Genomic DNA, 18,264 nt, shown 5'->3' with positions numbered 1-18,264 from the left:
GCTCACGTTGGCCTGCGAAGTGCCAGGTAAAAAGTGTTCTTTGTGGCACCTGCAGCACTCCAGCTGGGGGTCACTTTACTTGGCATTGCTTCTTTCTGAAGAAAGTTCCTCCAGCTCAGAGGAGGTTTTCTTTTCCTTCTCTCCCTAAGCAGTGCTCTGAGGCATGGTGCAGGGAAGGGGCACAAGGATGCATGCAAGCTGCCTAGGCGGATTCTTGTTGTCGCCATGTGGACCTCAGCATGTCTTGACCACGGACATTGTACTCTGCTGTGCTCTTGCACCCTTGCTGTACCAGAGGCTAAGCAAAGTCACCAGAGAGTAGCTTGGTGAAATTTCCCCAAATGCTGCATTTTCTTGCTATCAGCAACCAGCCTTGCCTTGAGCAACTCACTGAGCCTCTCCTGGGGGGAATGTGTGGTTGTCCTTACCTCAGGAGTTAGGAGGTTTAATTTTGGGAGTTAGGTTTGAGGGACTTGTCCCCTCTTTTTGATTGAGATGGTTAGGGAAAAGACATGCTCAAACAGGTAGTAGCTTGAGCAGTGCCCATGATGGAAATAGGAAATGCTGCTCTGTGGAGTCCAGGTGATCTTGAAAATGTTGGTTGTAGCTAGAATTTGTTGTGTATCTGCAGGGGGAACAGGAATTATGACTGCTGTTTGGGCTGGCTGCCGTGGCTAGTTTGGTCTTGGGCTTCTTCCTTGCCAGTGTAGACATGCCACAGGAGCAATTTTGAAATGCCTTTGAGACTTGCAGGTCACCTTAATGCTGCAGCTGGAGGGAACTCAAAATCCTATAGCTGTGTTGTGATGTCCATAGAGGCAAGTCTCTTCTTGACTTCATGCCTTTGCCTGTGGTTGAAGCTAAATTCATTCTGCTATCCTTGGGGCAGCCTCTTAAGGTCTTTAATTGCCCTGTCCTGGCATGTCTGCTTTAATATCACTCATGACAGTCTCTCCAAAACAGCTGCTGTGGTCTGCAGGTCTTCACAGCAACCTGAGTTGTGACAGGCAGTCTTGGGCTTCAAGTTTTTTGGAGATTGCTGATACTTTGGAATATGAACCTGGTGATTTGTTCAGCTAGGGTAGTTCAACTGAGAACAGGCAGATCAATTAATTATAGAATGGTTTGGATTGGAAAGGACTTTGAAGATCATCTAAATTCAACCCCCCTGCAATGAGCAGGGACATCTTCCATGAGACCAGGGTGCTCAAGGCCCCATCCAACCTGGCCTTGGACACCTCCAGGGAGGGTGCATCCACAACCTCTCTGGGCAAGGCATTCTGGTGTCTCACCACCTTCACTGTAAAGAATTTCTTCCTAATATCTAACTTGAAATCTTTCCACAGGTTTTGTCTCCTAGTGTAGAATCAAGGTGAATTGTGTCAAGTGTAATCTGCCCTCAGCTCACTGCACTGAACCTGAACAAATTTAGAACTGGGCATTTCTTTTCTGATGAAAAAGTGTCAGCTCTCTGTCACATTAACTCCCAGCAGAGGTGCCTTGAAACTCTTCTACATCTCCTAAGGAGTTCCATCAAGATTGAAATACCACATCCCTGTACTGCTGAGGCCACACCTTGAATACTGGGTTCAGTTTTGGGCCCCTCACTGCAGGAAAGACACTGAGGTGCTGGAGTGTGTTCAGAGAAGGGCAGCAAAGCTAGTGAAGGGTCTGGAGAACAGGTCTTCTGAAGAGCAGCTGAGGGAATTGGGATTGTCTAGTCTGGAGAAGAGCCTGAGGGGAGACCTCACTGCTCTCTCCAACACTCTGGAAGGAGGCTGCAGTGAGGTGGGGTCAGTCCCTTCTCTAATATCAGGTGATAGGACAAGAGAAAATAGAGGAGTAGACTGGAAGTTAGGAAAAGTTTCTTTTTGGAAGGAGGGGTCAGGCATTGGAACAGGCTGCCCAGGGAAGTGATGGGGTCACCATCCCTGGATGTGTTCAAGAAATGTGTTGACGTGGTTTTATGGTCATGGTGGTCATAGGTTGATGGTTGGACTTGAAGATCTTGGAGACCTTTTCTAACCAACACAATTGCATGATTCTGCAGGTATGCCCAGTAACCACATGGCTGGTGTCTCAGGATGAGACTGTGAAACTGCAGGATCACCTCTGTTTTCATGGAACTTGCACTACCCATTTACTTTAGTGCTCAAGCTAGAATACAATCCAGACACAGCCAAGAAGTGGCAGCAGCAAATGTTTCCAGTGACACTTTGGTGGAAATGTTTGTGTTTTGCTCCTGGACATTGCTCTGTGTGCATTGCTGGCACAGTAGAGACATCTGCTCACAGTGCCAGGTGTGAAGTGGGCAAGAGGAGGATGTGTGTGCATACATGTAGATGTGTGCTGAGGATGAGTCTCTGAAGAATCACAACCATGCTTGGGGAGAGGTTGGAGAAGTGTTTGTGGCCTCCTCAGACCGCTGGCTTGGTGAATCCCTGGGACTTTCTTGGTAGAGAAGCCAGGCAGGACTGGGAAGCAGAGAGAAGTCTGAGGGTTTCATCCCTTGTGTCTCTTGTCATCTGCAGGAATCAGCTGTCACATACCGACTGCATCCCCTGAGGCAGCTTATGGGACCCTTCCCTGGGCGCCCCAAGACACACTGCATGGGATGGCAATGACACGTGGAAAGAAGAGGCCCCTGTCCCCCATCCCTTGCCTGATCCTCGCAGCTGCCACCTATTTTGCTGAACTGAGTGAGTTCCTGCTCTTACCTGTTTGTTCCATTTCCTTTGTGTTTTGCCTGGGTGCTGTTTAGTGTAGCCATGCCTCAAACACAGGGTAGTTTCCTTTCTCCACTGCTTCATTAATAGCCTCGACCCAAGATCTGGGTTCAAACACTCCTCCAGAGCAGAAGGGGATACACTCAGAGTTTAAAAGGGCCATGTAGTGATAGAATGAGGGGCAGTGGTTGTTAACCAAGGTAGACTTAGGTTGGACATTAAGAGACATTTACAGTGAGGGTAATGAAATACTGGAACAGGTTGCCCAGGGAGGTGGTGGAGGTGCCATCCCTGGAGACATTCAAGATCAAACTTGATGGAGCCTTGAGCAACCTGGTGTAGTTGGAGAAAGCCCTGCTCACTGCAGGGGAGTTGGACAAGATGACCTTAAAGGGTCCCTTCCAACCTGATGTATTCTGTGACTCTGTCTGGTTGGTGCCAAGAAGAAATGGGACTGGTGTGCATCTCCAAGCACTAGGGGACCTAAACGGAAGCAATGGAGCATGCCAAATGTACCAGCACTGCACTTTTTTCCCTTTGTCCTTTGTCTCACTGAATTTTGTTATTCCCATTTTTCTCCTTCTCTGCAGGTGAATCTCTGCAGGTCACGGTGCAACCTGCCTCCACTGTCCAAAAGCTCGGGGGCCCAGTCAGCCTTGGGTGTGTGGTGGACCCCCCTGGAGTGAACCTCAGCTGGAGACTGAACGGGAAGGAGCTGCCTGGATCGGATGAGGTGCTGGGTATCCACATCGAGCAAGGGAAGCTTGTCATCATGGCTCTCAACAACTACACCGTGGGGCGGTACCAGTGCATCGCTGGAGTGCCCGAAGGAGTCATCGCCAGCGTCCCTGCAGTGGTCACATTAGCTAGTGAGTACCTTTAGTTCCCTACCATCCCCTTCATTGCAGACCACCACATCTCATCCATGATCACTTTGTTCACGTTGGCATCCAGGGAGGGCTGCTTTGGTTTAGGCTATTTTGTAGCACTTTTGATCATGGCCTGGCTGTTGTGTTGTGGCCCAGCCATGACCATTGCAGCCCTCCTATGTGGCAGGCTGCAGACCTGTCCTTCAGTGCCAGTTGCTGCAAGACCACAAAGAGCAGGAAATACCTGAGTGGTGGGGTTTATGTGTATGATTGTTTTCCTGGCTGTCATGCTGCCACATCTGATTACTGACTTATTGACCAAGGTTACCACAAAGTACCTGCTGGTGGCCAAACCATTGCCTATGCTGCTGCAGAGCTGTTGCCAGCACTGGGTCAGTGTGTGCTGTGTTCTGCTTTCTTCCTGAGGCACAGAAAATGAAGTCGCTTGCCCTGCTTGTGCTGTGATAGGGCCTGAGTTGCTCCTGGGTTCATCACAGCCAAACTACCAGCCCCTACATTCACACCAAAGAAAGGTTAATCTGTTTGTGGTGAGGAGGTGCTCCTAAGCACCTGCATTAAGTGGCTGGTGGTCCTCTCTGCACCACAGGGAAGGTCCCATGCCAAAAGGCAATGTGAGGGAGGGTTCCATGGAGATGTTGAAGGCAGAGACTGTACTGTCCTCATTTGGTAATGCAGGCACAGAAGTCAACAGGGGTTTCAGGAGAGTAGAGTGTCTAAAAGCACTCCTACAGAGGTTTTTCTTCTTTAAGGGATGGGAGATGGTGTTCATTACCACTGCTGTGGCCTCAGTGGGGCATGCTCCCCCTTTCCAGGGCTTTGTCCTTCTCCTGTGAGGTTGCAGTGACATGGCAGAAAAGAACCACCTTGTTTCTGAGCCACAGCTCTGAGAGAGGGACTCTGCTGCTATCCCTGAGCTTTAGTGTCCCTCACTGCTGCCCTCTGGCATTGACAACAGACAAAGGGAGCAGTGTGGATGGGAGGGGGTGTCTTAGAGTGGGGAATTTCTCTTACTGGCAGCTGGTTTGGGCCAGATGTTACCTAAATGTGAAGAAGTGTTGTATTTGGATGCATCTGAGAAAGGACAACCCAAACCTGCTCTGAGATAGGGACACTACCCTTGTTAAGTAACATGGAGTCTAATCTGCTCAGAGATCTGTGCAGTTTTGGGTGGAGCAAGTGCGTGCAGAGGAGATCACCATCCCTGGCAGTGACAGGGGTGTGGAATGGGCTTCATCTTCCAGGCAAAGGGGAGTTTGGAGCTAAGTCTTAAGAAAATGAAGAAGTGAAGATGTTTGTGCAAAGTGCAGGCTGGCTTTGCTTTAAAGCCGAGAGCTCTTGGCTTGTCACTGATACATTAATCAGGAGTGAAATGTTTAGGCCAGGCTGGTGGGAGGAGGAGATGAAGGAAAGCCAGGGGAGAGTTGCTGAGCTCTGAAGCGAGGAGGGAGGGGGTTGTCACGGGGCCGAATCTGTCAGGGGATTTGGCCTGAGCCCCATGCTGAGATTAAGTTTCGGAGAACACATTCCAGAGCAGAAAGGGAGCTGTGTGCGCTGGTGGCCTGATAGAGGGAAGCAGAGGAGGGGAGAGGTGGATGGGATTAGCAAGGGCATGGTTTGCATTTAGGAGAGCAGGGTCTGCACAGCAAATCAGCATGACTGTTGGACCTGTCTCTGCTTTGGTCTGGCCTCAGTGGTGGAAACAGGTCCTAGAGCACCAGTAGGTCCCACGGTGTCCCTTAGGACAAATTGAAGCCACAACTGAGTAGTCCTGTCAGCCCTCTCCAGGCACCAAATCACCTTCAGCTATTGGAGAGAGAGAGGGCAGCCCATGAAAGATGTGAGGCTCAAGGTATGGGAAAGAAACCTTCTGAAAGGGTTCAAATAACCAGTGAGCTGGAGGCTGCTTCCAACAGTGGCTTTGAAGGGGTCTGGAGTAACAGTGGGCACCGATATGTTGTGGGGCTGAGATTGAAAGCTGTGGTAGCACGTGTGCCACCGGCTCTCACTCCTGCTCCAGACCTTCTCTACAGGGCCTTGCTCTGAGCTGCTTCAGTGGGGACCATTGTCCTGAGTGTGAAGAGGGCAGCATTGCAGTTGATACATCCCTTTCAGATCACCTTCTGGGCTGGAGGAAAACCCTCTGCAAGTTTTATCCTCATTTCAATCATTTTGAAGGGCCAGAGGAAGAGTGACACTGGAATGTGACTGAAAGCAAGGAGGGTTGGGTGTGTGAGTAAATCTTTTCAAGATTTAGGTTTATTTTGGAAGAGGTCCTGGAGTTATTGGAAGAAGTGTCTTTCTAGGTTTCAAGGGGTGTACATTAACATCATCTGGCCAGCTTTAGGCTGCTTCCACCCCCTTCTGTCTCTCTTGGAGGAAACACCCTCGAGCCTGTGCATGGTTGACTCTGAGAGCCTCTGTGGTCTTTGCTGATGGTCACAGCAAGCAGATAACTATCACTGCAATGCTGGCAACCACTATGTGGCCTTGAGACTGATCCCTCTTTCTCCCACCTGTGGCACAGCAATACTGGGTCCATCTCTGCTCTCCCTGATTCAGAGGGCTGTTTGAAACTAGCATTTAATTCCTCCAGCTGAGATGAAATACCTAATCATGTAGAGCTGAGAGGTGGAGGAGGGAGGGATTTGCAGAAAGGGGAAGATGTCTTTAAACAACACAAGAAGCAACACTTCAGGCATTACTTGGACACTTTTGTTACAGCCAACCTTGTGCTTGATGATTCCACACTCAGCTGCGGCAGCCTGTGGCACACTGGTGCAGATGGATGCCTGTTGATCACTGCTGGCCTGGCTGTGCTGCACAAGATCAGCCCTGTGTGGCCCTGAGGTAGCCCTTTGGCCTAGTGGTGATGGGCTGGAGTCTGGGACAGTTTGAATGGATGTGGCAGGAGTATTCCCGGGTTGATATGCCAGGCCCTAAGCATTCAAGAAAGAGAAAGAGATTTCCTCTGCCCCATTTCTGGTAGCAAAGTTACTATCACACCAGAAGTCCTGCTCCAGCCCCTGTCCTGGGTGGAGGTGCTATGTGAGAGAGGGACAGCAGCAGTGGACTCTGGTGGGGCAGGATAAATCCATGAGGGACACAAACACAGTGCTGTGGGCTGTCCCTGTAACAACAAAAGACTAAGAAGGTTTAGAGCCCTTGGTGGGGCTCACAGGAAAGCTGAAGTCTGGGGTTGGAGCTGGTGGGCAGGGGTGGGGAAGACTGTGCAACTCCCAGCCTTTAGCTGCCTGTGCGGACAGTCAGTGCAGTGAGCAGAGCAGCAAGCCTGACCTGCAGAGGTATGACACTTACAGAGATGAAGGGTGCAGCAAAGGAACTCCACCTGCTCTAGTGCAGCAGGGACATGAGGAGCGCAGGGGGACTGCCTCCTGGGGACGCTGGGGAACAGGGGAGGCCTGTTGCCCCGTGGCCTCCAGCAGCAGCAGCGGCGAGGGCAGCCCTCGGCTCCGTGGCGGCAGGTCGGGGAAGCTGGGCCTCAGTGTGCGGCGCTCCTGGGCAGTGACCCTGCGCGGGGTCGGGCTGGGCATCCCCCAGGAATTTGCAGCTGCTTTCTGAAGACAGCCTCATTCATTTTCCTCACTGCCTGGGCCTCTCCTCTGACGGCTCTCCAGAGGCCATGGCAGGAGGGAAGGAAGGGGGAGGCTGCTTGCTGGAAAAGCTTTTGCTGAGCAGGCATGGGGGCTCTGGCCCCGGGGGCAGAGGTGGTCTGAGCAGGAAAACACAGGTGGTGGTTGGTGAGCCTGTGGAGCTGTGGCACAAGTGCTGTGAGATGGGGCTGGGTCATGGTATAAGGAGGTGTGCTCGGGGGTGAGTGGGCAGGCTGGGGGCTGTGCCTGTCCCAGGGGGCAAGGAGGGGGCTGGTGGTGACAGCCCCGGTGCCCAGGCTTCTGTGGTGCTGACCAGACAGGGAGCAAAAGCTGTAAGCCCAGGCCTCTCTGAGAGCTGAGGGGGTTAGTGGAAGGTGCCTGCCCCCAGGCTGTGGGACTCCTATTCCTGTGCATTCCTCTTGCTGGAGTCTCTCCTTCCCTTCCCTCACCCTTCTCTACAACAGAGATGACTTTCACCTTGAGGGATGACATTTTATTTACTACAGCTTCTTCTCCAAAGTTATTTATGGTCTCCCATTCATTTAATCTGGTCTGTCTGGCCTGCCTTGTTGCTTGGCCCTCAGCCCTGGGATTCAGCTGGTTTCCCTCCCCAGTGACAGCAGCACAGTTAGTTGCAGGGCTCACCCTCTGTGCACCCCAGCTCGCCCCATTGTGCCTGAGAGCAGGACACAAACGGACACAAGCAGTGGCATTTGGTTGCACTCCCTTCTAAACAAAAAGAACAGAAAAATAATCCCTGTTACCCTGGCACAGCTGGGGCAGTGCTCTGTGTGTCCATAGCACCTCCCAGCTGGGCTGGGGCAGTGCTCTGTGTGTCCATAGCACCTCCCAGCTGGGCTGGTGGCTGAAGACTTGTGTCTTTTAAGGACAAGGACAGGGGCTGGCACGCCGGGTGCCGCCATATGAAAAGGAAAACCCAGCCAGTGGAGAGGGGATGTGGTTTCTTCCAGCTGCAGTGAGGGTTAGGCTCAGGGTGCAAATTGCATGTTACATGGCTTCTGCCAGCTGGGCAGCTGAAGGGGCGAGTCCTGCATCCCTCCTGACAGTGACCCTCTCCTCCACCCCTCCATGCACTGCACTGCCCTTCCTGATAGGGGGAGATACATGTGCCCTACTCCCATCTGAGGGGTGGCTTATTTGAAGCCCCCAGGATGGAGCTGGATGTCCCAGCCCAGTGCAGCGCCCTCTGTTTTGCTGTGCTAGGGCTAAGTGCAATGAGATGTGTGAGGAGGGGCTCGTCCCATGCATGGAGGGAAGCATGGGGTGCTCCTGACCACCGCTCACCGGCCTTGGCTGACCCATCGGTGTTGATGGGCAGCAGTATGTGCTAGTACCAGCAGGGAGCAGGGTGGTGGAGAATGCCCATGGCCAAAAACAACTGGCAAAGAAAACATTCTTGTTTGCTGTGGGGGAGCAGGAATTTGGGGGAGTAGTTTGGCAGGAAGCCCTTACACTTGCGTATTGGAAACCAGGCCGCCCCAGTGCTGACCTGGTGTTTTTCCTCTGCTCTGACAGCTGTGCTCCAACTTGCTGGTGGCACCCATTTCTTGCTCCCCAGCCGCCCCAAGTTCCTTGTCCTTTGTGCTTTCCCCCATCATCCACAGCTTCACCTCTCACCCCTCACAGCCAGGCTGGGAGGGAAAGGCAGGAAAAGCTAGAGGTCCCACTCCCCACCACCCAGTCGCAGCTGTGAGCAGCGGGCTGAGCTGCCATCTGAGGGGCTGCACACGATGGGGACCGACATCTGCCCAGCCCAAGGTCATCCTGGGGGTCCCCTGACACAGGAACATCATTTTCCAGTTCTGAGAGCGTGGTGCTCCTCGGTGGACTCTGTTGTGCTGGGCCTGCGGGTCTGCTTTTGCTCTGGGCTCCGGCATCCCTTCTCTTCGGGGTCTGTGCATGCATGTGTGTGTGTGCAGATCCCTGCCAGCGTTGCCGGAGCCCTCACCTTGGCTGTGCTGAGCGCAGACCACCAAGGCGCACATTGATTTCCCCGATGCTCGTTTGTATTTTGTTGATCGGAGAAACATGCGTGATGTAGGCAGGCAGACGCTGGGCTCTTGCCCCTTCTCCACCTCCCTCCATTCCTGTGGCTCTGATTATTTTATTCCCTGATCAAACAGGAAAAGCAAAGAGAGGAAAACAGCCAGCACCCTTCCCCTCCCCAGCAGTAACTTTCCTTGTCGGAGGGGCGCGAGGCGCTGCCAGCCTTTCACAAGTGAAGAGTTAACCTTCATCTGGCTTTAATACCCAGTGGAAAGACGGCTCCCCTCCCCAGCCTGTCTGAAAGGATTAATCCCCTTGCTGAAGTTCCCCCCCAGTCCTTCTTTTTATTATTATTGTTTTTAAAGTGAACGATGCCAAGAAATTCCAGAAGTATGAAGCATGTTCGCTGCAAATCATTTTTATGACATTGCAAAACCTCCCCTTTTCTTTCCAGCCTCCTCCCACTCCCTCAGATCTGGGCCCGGGAACGCCGGCTCCCCCGGCAGCTGCCCAGCAGCCCCTCCACGCCGCTCTCGGGGAGGCTTTCTCTCTACCTTGCCAAGAGAGCTGGTTTTTATTTAAACTCCATAAAGGATCTTGTTTTAATCAGAAAGTCTACTTGAGAAATTTCATGTCACTTTTCCATGACTGTGGGTGGGAGAAGCTTGGAGCCAGAGTTGTCTTTTGCTCTTGGAGCGCCACTGCATTTCCCAGAGAACAAAACCACATTTTTTTGCTGGCCGAGGCTGCCAAGGGAGGCAGCCTGCCGCCCGCCCGCCGCCAGCCCTCCTGCTCCCCCACCAGCCCCAGGCTCTCCAAACTGCCCGAGGTCACAGGCACCACGTCCTGGGATGGGTTTGGAGGGGCGAGGGAGCTGTTGACAGCGCATGGCTGTGCCATAGTGATGGATGCAACACTCTGCCTTGGTGTGGGGTTTTGAACAGAAGTGCGGTCTTGTCCGTATTTAGCAGCGTGCCACTCGGGAGTCCTGGGTCCCAGGGAGTATCACAGAGTGGCCTGGGTTGGAAGGGACCATAAAGATCATCTAGTTTCAATCTCCCTGCCATTGGCAGGGATGCTTTCCACTAGACCAGGTTGCTCAAGGCCCCATCTGACCCAGCCTTGAACACTTCCAGGGAGGGTGCATCCCCAACCTCCCTGGGCAACCAGTTCCAGTGTCTCAGCACCCTCACTGGAAAGAATTTATTTCCTAGTATCCAGTATAAATCTACCTTCTTTCAGCTTAAAGCCTTTGTCCTATCCCTACAAGCCCTTGTGAAAACTCTCTCCCCAGCTTTCTTGTAGGTCTCCCTTCAGGTACTGAAAGGTCACTGTAAGCTCTTTCCGGAGCTGATGTGTCCCCTTGATCCTTGATAGAACAATGTGACTTGTGACTGACTGTGGGATATGCAGCTGGCACTAGTGGTTGCCTGGGCTGGTGCACAGCACTGTACAAATGCATGTGTGGGACTTCTTTCCTTGGCACAAAACCTCTTTCCTCCCAGCACAGGCTGACCCAGACAAAGTTTGGGCTTGCAGTGCCCAGGAAAGTTTTACCATTGTGCCCAGATAGAGCAGGGACTGGTTTTATCTCAGGGAAGCTCAGCAGGGCCAGGCTGGCTTGCTGCCTGCCCTGCCAGATCTGCTGGATTTCACTGCAGTCATCTGTTCCTGCTTTGAAAAACAGGGAAATCAGAAGTCAAGCACCACTCCCCCCTGCCCTGCTGCCTGTATCAGCCCTGCTGCCTGTATCAGCCCTGCTGCCTGTATCAGCCCTGCTGCCTGTATCAGCCCTGCTGTGGGAGCAGTCTCCATCCCAGCCTCATTGGGGGATGTGTGGTGGGGTGGGGTGTTTTCATGGCCTCTCGAAGAAGGGGGCAGCTGTGCTTGGGAACATGTGAAGCGTCAAGGTTAAGCAGCCTTCAGCCATGAGATACTTGATGGGAGCCAAAGTGCCTGGAGTGGAGGCACTGGAGGAGCTCAGGGCAGCTCTGGGAGCATTCAGCATTCACACATCTTCTCCCACTGTGTTGCTCAATGTCTTGGACACCCTTGAGGCAGGCTGTAGTCCCTGAGTTATGACTGAGAAGTTAGCTTCTGGGTAGTGGGACAGCAGCCGCACTGGGAAGAGCAGGTGGCAGAAGGACCGTTTTTGGCTGCCTTTCAGCGCTGCAGCAAGTTGGCTCCTTTTTCACTCTCAGGCCAGGGTTTTCACACCCAGTTTCTCAGCCATGGAGCAAGCAGTTTCTCCACAAGTTGTGTTTTGACTTAGCCATTTTGTAGGGAGGAGGAGGAAGGGAAAAAAAAATAAACTGCTGAAACCAGGCCAGTTTCCCTAACTGCTGGGAATGGAGCAAAGCTCCGCCAGCACCAAAAGAAAACGTCCCCAGGCCAGAGGAAGAGGATGAACTGACACCAAGATGCTGAGCCAGCCACTGAGATGCCCTGTCCTTCACTCTCCCTGCAGATCTGAAAGATTTCAAGTTTGATGGCCAGCATGTGATCGAGGTGGATGAGGGGAACACAGCTGTGATCGCCTGCGACCTGCCTGAAAGTCACCCCAAGGCTCAGGTCCGCTACAGCGTGAAGCAGGAGTGGCTAGAGGCCTCCCGAGGTGAGTGCCACAAGTATCTAAGTGTCTGTCTTGCTGGGTCCCTTCCAGAACCCCCAGTTTTACCCTTCCCTACCTGCAGTAGATTTCTCTGTCAGTTGCCTCCTTGCTGTCCGTTCACCACCAGTCTGAGCACAGGTTAGTTTAGGGACTCTCCCAGATCTCTCTGATAGCCCTGCCGCCTGGGCCTGGCATTTGTAACACCAGCGTGCAGTAAGGAAGATGGGGCCAGACTCTTCTCAGTGGTCACCAGTGACAGGACAAGAGGTCATGGGCATAAAGTTGACTATAGGAAGTTTCATCTATACACGAGAAGGAAAGTTTTTACTTTGAGGGTGGCAGAGCACTGTAACAGGCTGCCCAGAGACGTGGTGGAGTCTCCATCACCAGAGAATTTCAAGGCCCACCTGGACCTGTTCCTGTGTGATCTGCTATAGGTGAAGTGTTCTTCCAGCCCAACCTGGGTAAGGACAATTTTGATTCTGGGGAAATCTCTAAAATGTGGATCTGAATTCTGCAGCTTCTCTGCGTCTGCTGCACGGACCAGCGGAAGGGACCCTCGAAAGTTGGACAAGATGACCTTTGAGGGACCCTTCCAACTCAGTGCATTGTGATGAGCTAGCTTCACCTGAGGCTCTGTTCCTTCTGTTATTGCTCCCTCTGAGATCTGAACCAACCAGCAGTTCAGTGCTGTTGGTGTTAGAATGTTATTTTCCCCCTTCCCATTTGTCCACCTTTCCTTCAGGGCTCTGCATGTCTTTCAAGAGGCTGGGTGGGAGCCTATCTTGTGACCACATGCCACCTCCTCTTCTCTCTCTTCAGACAATTACCTTATCATGCCATCTGGAAACCTTCAGATCGTCAATGCCAGCCGAGAGGATGAGGGAACTTACAAATGTGCTGCCTACAACCCTGTGACACAGGAGGTGAAAACCTCAGTCTCCAGTGAGAGGCTCCGTGTGAGACGTAAGCCACCTGCCTTCCACTGCATCTCTTCTCCATAGAACTTCCAGCCCTGGGAGCATGTACCAGTGCTAGTGAAGCTGGCATTCTGTGTGAACTGACAGTTTGGCCTGAGATTGTGCCAGGGGAGGTTTAGGCTGGGCATCAGGAACAATGTCTTCACCTACAGCATGGGCAGGCATTTAGAACAGGCTGCCTGGGGAGGTGGCAGAGTCACCACCCTTGGAGGTGTTCAAGAAACATGTGGATGTGGCACTTTAGGACATGGGGTAATGGCCATGGGTGGTCTTAGCTTGACAGTTGGGCTCAGCCATCTTTTCCAACCAAAATTCCCTTCCAGCAGCAGAAGTTCCCAAAGTCTGCTCCTGTGGTATGTGTGTGCAACCCTGGGATTTTGGGATCTCCTCAAGGTTTGTTCTTGGTGATGGACAAGCAAAGGCTCTTAGTTCTCTGTGTGCACACATCCCTTAAGGAAGGTCCCTCTTGGGCTGTATTGCTGTTTGTCTGCCCCCAGCACAGGGTAGCAGCACGCTAGCCCTGCCTACACTCTGCACAGGCTGCTTTCCCATAGGCCTCCTTTCTTCCTACCCATCTCTCTTTCCTCTTCCTCCTCTCCTCACCAGGCTCCACAGCAGAGGCAGCCCGGATCATCTACCCCCCTGAAGCTCAGACCATCATTGTCACCAAGGGCCAAAGCCTCATCCTGGAGTGTGTGGCGAGCGGGTTCCCCCCGCCACGTGTCACCTGGGCCAAAGATGGCTCCAGTGTCTCTGCGTACAACAAGACGCGCTTCCTGCTCAGCAACCTCCTCATTGACCCTACCAGTGAGGAGGACTCAGGCACCTACAGCTGCACAGCTGACAATGGGGTTGGGGAGGCTGGAGCTGCATTCATCTTCTACAACGTGCAGGTGTTTGGTGAGTGCTGCTGCAGCCCTTGTTTCAGGAAGGACTTGGACTTTCTCACTGCTTTCAGGGGAAAACACTAATGTTGCTGTGCTCTTCCTTTCCCTGGGCAAACCACAATGTAATGCAAACCTCTGCTTGTGGTTCCACTGGCTGGAGATGGTGGATCCTCCCTTCCTCTGCAGAAGCTCTTCTCTTGTCATTTGTGGCACTGGCATTGCTCTAACACTTTCTAGTGGAGGACTGGCTTGCCTCTTAGACACATTTAACATTGTCATAGGGAAGCCATCAGTATGTCTTGCTTTTTTGTTCTGTTCTGTAGGGAAGCTCTCTATCAGATGGGAAATGGAAGGGATATTACACTTAGCTTTCTCCCATGCATCCCTCCTCTTCTCACAAGCATTAGGGAGGTGAAGCCTATCATTTATTGGATTGCATTTCAACCAGGTGCTGATGTGTTGTTTTGACACAAGTGCAGTCCAGACCGGAAAATGGAACTTGTAGGTGGCTGCTGCCATCTGAGAGGGGCAGATGGCATTGGGCCATACTGAAGGGGAAGTGTAATGAAGTGAATTCCCATAGGGCCCTACAAAGGGAGTGGGTCTTGAGGAGGGGTGCGGATCTCTGCCCCCATCCCTGCCAGAGAAGAAAGTGCAAAGCCATGACCGTGCCATGCCCGCTGCCGACTGGCACTCAGCATCCTTTTTTTTCCCTTTTCTCTCCACACAGAGCCCCCAGAGGTCACCATGGAGCTGTCCCAGCAAATCATTCCCTGGGGCCAGAGCGCCAAGTTCACCTGCGAGGTGCGGGGGAACCCGCAGCCCTCTGTCATGTGGCTGCGCAACGCTGTCCCTCTCTCCGCCAGCCACCGGCTCCGGCTGTCCCGCCGGGCACTGCGGCTGGTCAGCGTGGGGCCCGAGGACGAGGGCATTTACCAGTGCATGGCAGAGAATGAGGTTGGCAGCGCACAAGCCATGGTGCAGCTGAGGACAGCACGGCCTGGTAAGTCACAGGATCACAGGATGAGGATCACAGGATGTTAGGGGTTGGAAGGGACCTCCAGAGATCATGAAGTCCAACCCCTCTCTCCCAGCTTGTGAGCATTTGATCCCAGAGCCTAACAGAGTAGGGAGAGTGGGAGAAGAAAAGTTGGTTATAACCATTCTACTTGTGTTTAAGCTGCCTGACTCTTCTCTCCCTTTTAACCCTACTCCTTGAGTGCTTTTTTGGACTGAGATATCTCTGTTTCCCTGGGGGAGCAGATGGTAGGAGTTTTGTTTCTGAGTGCAGTGCCATATGTGCTTACTTGAGCTATCTCTACATGATAGATGTAAGACATGAGAGTGTAGTGCCCTTAGCCTATAGCCTTAAGCAATCTGGTCTAGTGGAAGGTATCCCTGCCCATGGCAGGGGGGTTAGAATTAGATGATCTTTAAGGTCCCTTGCAACCCAAACCATTGTGTGATTTACTCAGCTGTGCCTCTGAGTTTGCACTGAGCAAGAAGCATAAAGAGTCATGTGGGTGGACTTCACAGGGGTAAGAGTGTACCACACAATTCTTGAACCTTGCTGAACCTATCCAGGGTAAGAGTGGCTTCAGAGAGGGAGGAAGCCTCATGTGGCCAAGGCCTGCTCTCAGAGGGCCAGAGAGGTGTGTTAGATTTATAGTGGGAGAAGGAGAGATGATTGCCAACACCTCTTTGAGTGGCCCAGCAGGCAGCACTGCCTCTGGGCTGGTACCTCTAAGGTACCTGTTGCTGCAGCAGGTGTTTACCATGGGTCTTAATCACTGCCAACTGAAGCATTTACCCTGCTTCACCATGTTGTCTTTCAGGAGCTACACACAAACCTGGACGAGATGCCCAGCTGGGCTCAGCTCAGCCTCCAACACCACCTTCCAGAGACAGTGCCTTAAAGCTGCCCCTGGATAAAGCTGTACTGCCAAAGCCTGAGACAACCCCACTGGCAGCATCTCCTCAGTGTGCAGCCAACTCAGAGCTGGTGTCTCCAGCCGAGGCCCCCATCATCCTCAGCTCTCCCCGGACATCGAAGACGGACAGCTATGACCTGGTGTGGAGACCTCGGCCCGACAGCAGAGCCCCCATCCTCTACTATGTGGTGAAGCATCGCAAGGTATTGCTCTTTTGCCCTGCTCCCATCTTTTCTCTGTGCCACTCCACAGGCAGGAGGGTGGCCTCACTGCACATTTTCACACCTCTTTAGCAGGTGCATTGGGGCAGGGGCATACATTGCTCACTGGTGGCACTGGTTGGTGGGTCCTCCTCAGCTACAGCCTCAGTACACCTCATTTAAGGTGTGGTCTTAGGTTAAAGGTTGGACTCAAAGATCTCTTCCAACTGAAACGATTCTGTGATGAGTACAGGCTGCAAGAGGAGGTTTGTCAAGCTGTTGAAGTAGAGACCATAGTGGTGCCCATCTGCCTGAGTATGCAGAGGCTGTATGCACACACACACATTCCCAGCCTGAAGAGCTTCCACATCAAACTCCTGGTTGTGTGCTTACAGTCTGAGGGCAGATCAGAGAGTGAATTGCTCTGTATGCTTTTGCCACAAAACAGGGGGAGCCCTCTGCCTTGAAAGTCTTGGGCTGCAGCACACAGAGCAGCAGCCTCCCTGCTGCATGTACCTGCCCTGCTCAGCAGCACTGAAGCAACACCACAGAGCCACTGTAGCCATTCTAAATCCTCTGGGAAGGTCCTTGGCTACCAGTTTAATTCTGGAAGCTGAAAGGTAGTGCACTGCTTAGCGTGTCTCTTGGCTGATGGCACAAGGTGGGCACATGGTACACTGCTGGGTTCTGCATAGCTTTAGCCCAGCAGTTGTTGAGGTAAAAATTCTGCTTTTGAGGTGTGGACCATCTCCTTCCATTTTGCTGCAGATAAATAGGAAGAAGGGGCTTGAATTTGTATTTGCTGCTCATATTTCTTTTGATCAGGTAGGGAGCTGCAGGCGAGAGGCAGGTCTTGCTTTAATGTTTTAGTACATTCCAGATCTTGCATGTTTGGGATTTCCAGCCACTGCAAGGCATTGTTTTCAATTTGATGTGCATATGTGGTATCTGTTTTCCTGGAATTACTTGATTTTGTGAAAATACAGTGTGATAGGAGGCTGGTCTAATCCCTACACATCCTTGATTTCTTGCCATACAAAACTTGAGAAGGGCTTTAGCTAACCAACTCTTTAAAGAACCCTTTAAAACAGAGGGTTCTTTGCCAACACCAGAACACAATAGGGCAAGCTTACCAGACTATTGGCTGTGGTTGTCTGCCAAGAAGAGATTTGTCCCCCAGTTGTATCATGTAACTACCAATTCTGCATGCAGTCTGAAATTACAGGCTGGAGTTTGTCCACATTTTAGTTGTTTTTCAGCACTTCACCTGGAAGGGGCTGTAGGGCAGTGGAGGTCACCATGGGTCACTGCAGTTTGCAGTAATATGTTTTCAGTGTAGTCCAAATTCTCAGCTGGAGACTCTTTCTTGGGATGCTTAAGGATTGTCTGGAAAGGAATTAGTCCAAATAACCCTTAAGCTTGTTCAGAAGGAGTCTCTTTCTATCAGAGATCCTTAAGATCAAGTTATACAGGGATCTGGTTTTGACATCTCTGACTGGAAAAGCATGTGTGTGGAGAGGGAAGGAATCAATGCAGCAAGAAAAGAAAAGGCTCTTTGTGTTAAAGATGGCCATGAGGAAAGCGAAAACCTACTGACAGGAGGCTTAGGTTTGTCCTGGGCAAGGGTCTGCTTCTCCTCTGGAAAATATTTGCAGATGTCTCTTTTTCCCCCCCTGCTCTTACGCTGCCCCTGAAATCTCAGCAGCCTGCAAGCAGTTAGATGCTGTGCAGCCATTACCTTTGTTTCTTAAGAACTGCTCTTTCGTTCCTGGATATTAAGCAGTCTTTAGGGCTCCCCTCCCTGGCCTCCCAGCTCCAGAGGCTCAAGAATGAAAATAAGATGAGGCGGGCATTAATCAGTCAGTGTCAAACGCTGGGGGAAGATGAATGATACGGCAGGGCCCTGGCATTTCCGTTCCGTTGTACTGCCTGCATCGCTAATGCTCCTTTCGGTGCTGGGTCACTTCCATCTCCTGCCTGCTTGCCTGCAAAAATATTATCCTTGCAGCTGGGAAGGAGGAAGGTTCTACCTTCCCTTCTCCTTCATACAGGGCATCAGGGTATCACCAAAAACCAAACTCTATTTCCAAGCCTTTTGGGGGAGGCTAGGGCCATACTTGGTCTCTTCCCTGCGGTACCCTCTGCTCAAACATTACAGTTGCTCATTCCAGCCAAAAAGTGCCAGCCTGGAAGCTGCATAAAACTGGATCAAAAGCCATTAGTCAAATGACTTAGGTCCAGGTGACCAAAATGGTAAATCATCCCATGGAAATGGCCAGCATCTAAATGAGCAGCTCAGCAGCTGCAGGAGACATTTAGCTCCTAAGGCAGTTGGAGCTTCTAGCTGATGTGGACACACCTGCTCCAGAGTTTTACATGTCTGTTGAGGGGCATTGGTATCAGAGGGGTCCAATGGATAGA

General features: G+C 52.0%; 1 protein-coding gene across 4 annotated transcripts in view; it reads left to right on the top strand.

The window, feature by feature from the left end:
• The window catches only part of BOC (BOC cell adhesion associated, oncogene regulated), a 54,051-nt gene that overhangs the window by 25,344 nt on the left and 10,443 nt on the right, over window positions 1-18,264 (top strand). For all 4 annotated transcript variants that reach the window (XM_068160609.1, XM_068160607.1, XM_068160608.1 and 1 more), the window contains exons 2-8: window positions 2,532-2,699; window positions 3,317-3,595; window positions 11,702-11,848; window positions 12,668-12,811; window positions 13,432-13,725; window positions 14,443-14,715; window positions 15,548-15,846. In XM_068160609.1, coding sequence (XP_068016710.1) covers window positions 2,532-2,699; window positions 3,317-3,595; window positions 11,702-11,848; window positions 12,668-12,811; window positions 13,432-13,725; window positions 14,443-14,715; window positions 15,548-15,846 — 1,604 coding nt within the window. The remainder of the gene's footprint in view (window positions 1-2,531; window positions 2,700-3,316; window positions 3,596-11,701; window positions 11,849-12,667; window positions 12,812-13,431; window positions 13,726-14,442; window positions 14,716-15,547; window positions 15,847-18,264) is intronic.

The sequence above is a fragment of the Melanerpes formicivorus genome, unplaced genomic scaffold (genome assembly GCF_026170545.1).
Source record: "Melanerpes formicivorus ecotype bairdi unplaced genomic scaffold, bMelFor1.0.p_v2 SCAF_51, whole genome shotgun sequence".
NCBI classification, from domain to species: domain Eukaryota; kingdom Metazoa; phylum Chordata; class Aves; order Piciformes; family Picidae; genus Melanerpes; species Melanerpes formicivorus.
This window is presented reverse-complemented; position numbering and strand designations above follow the sequence as displayed.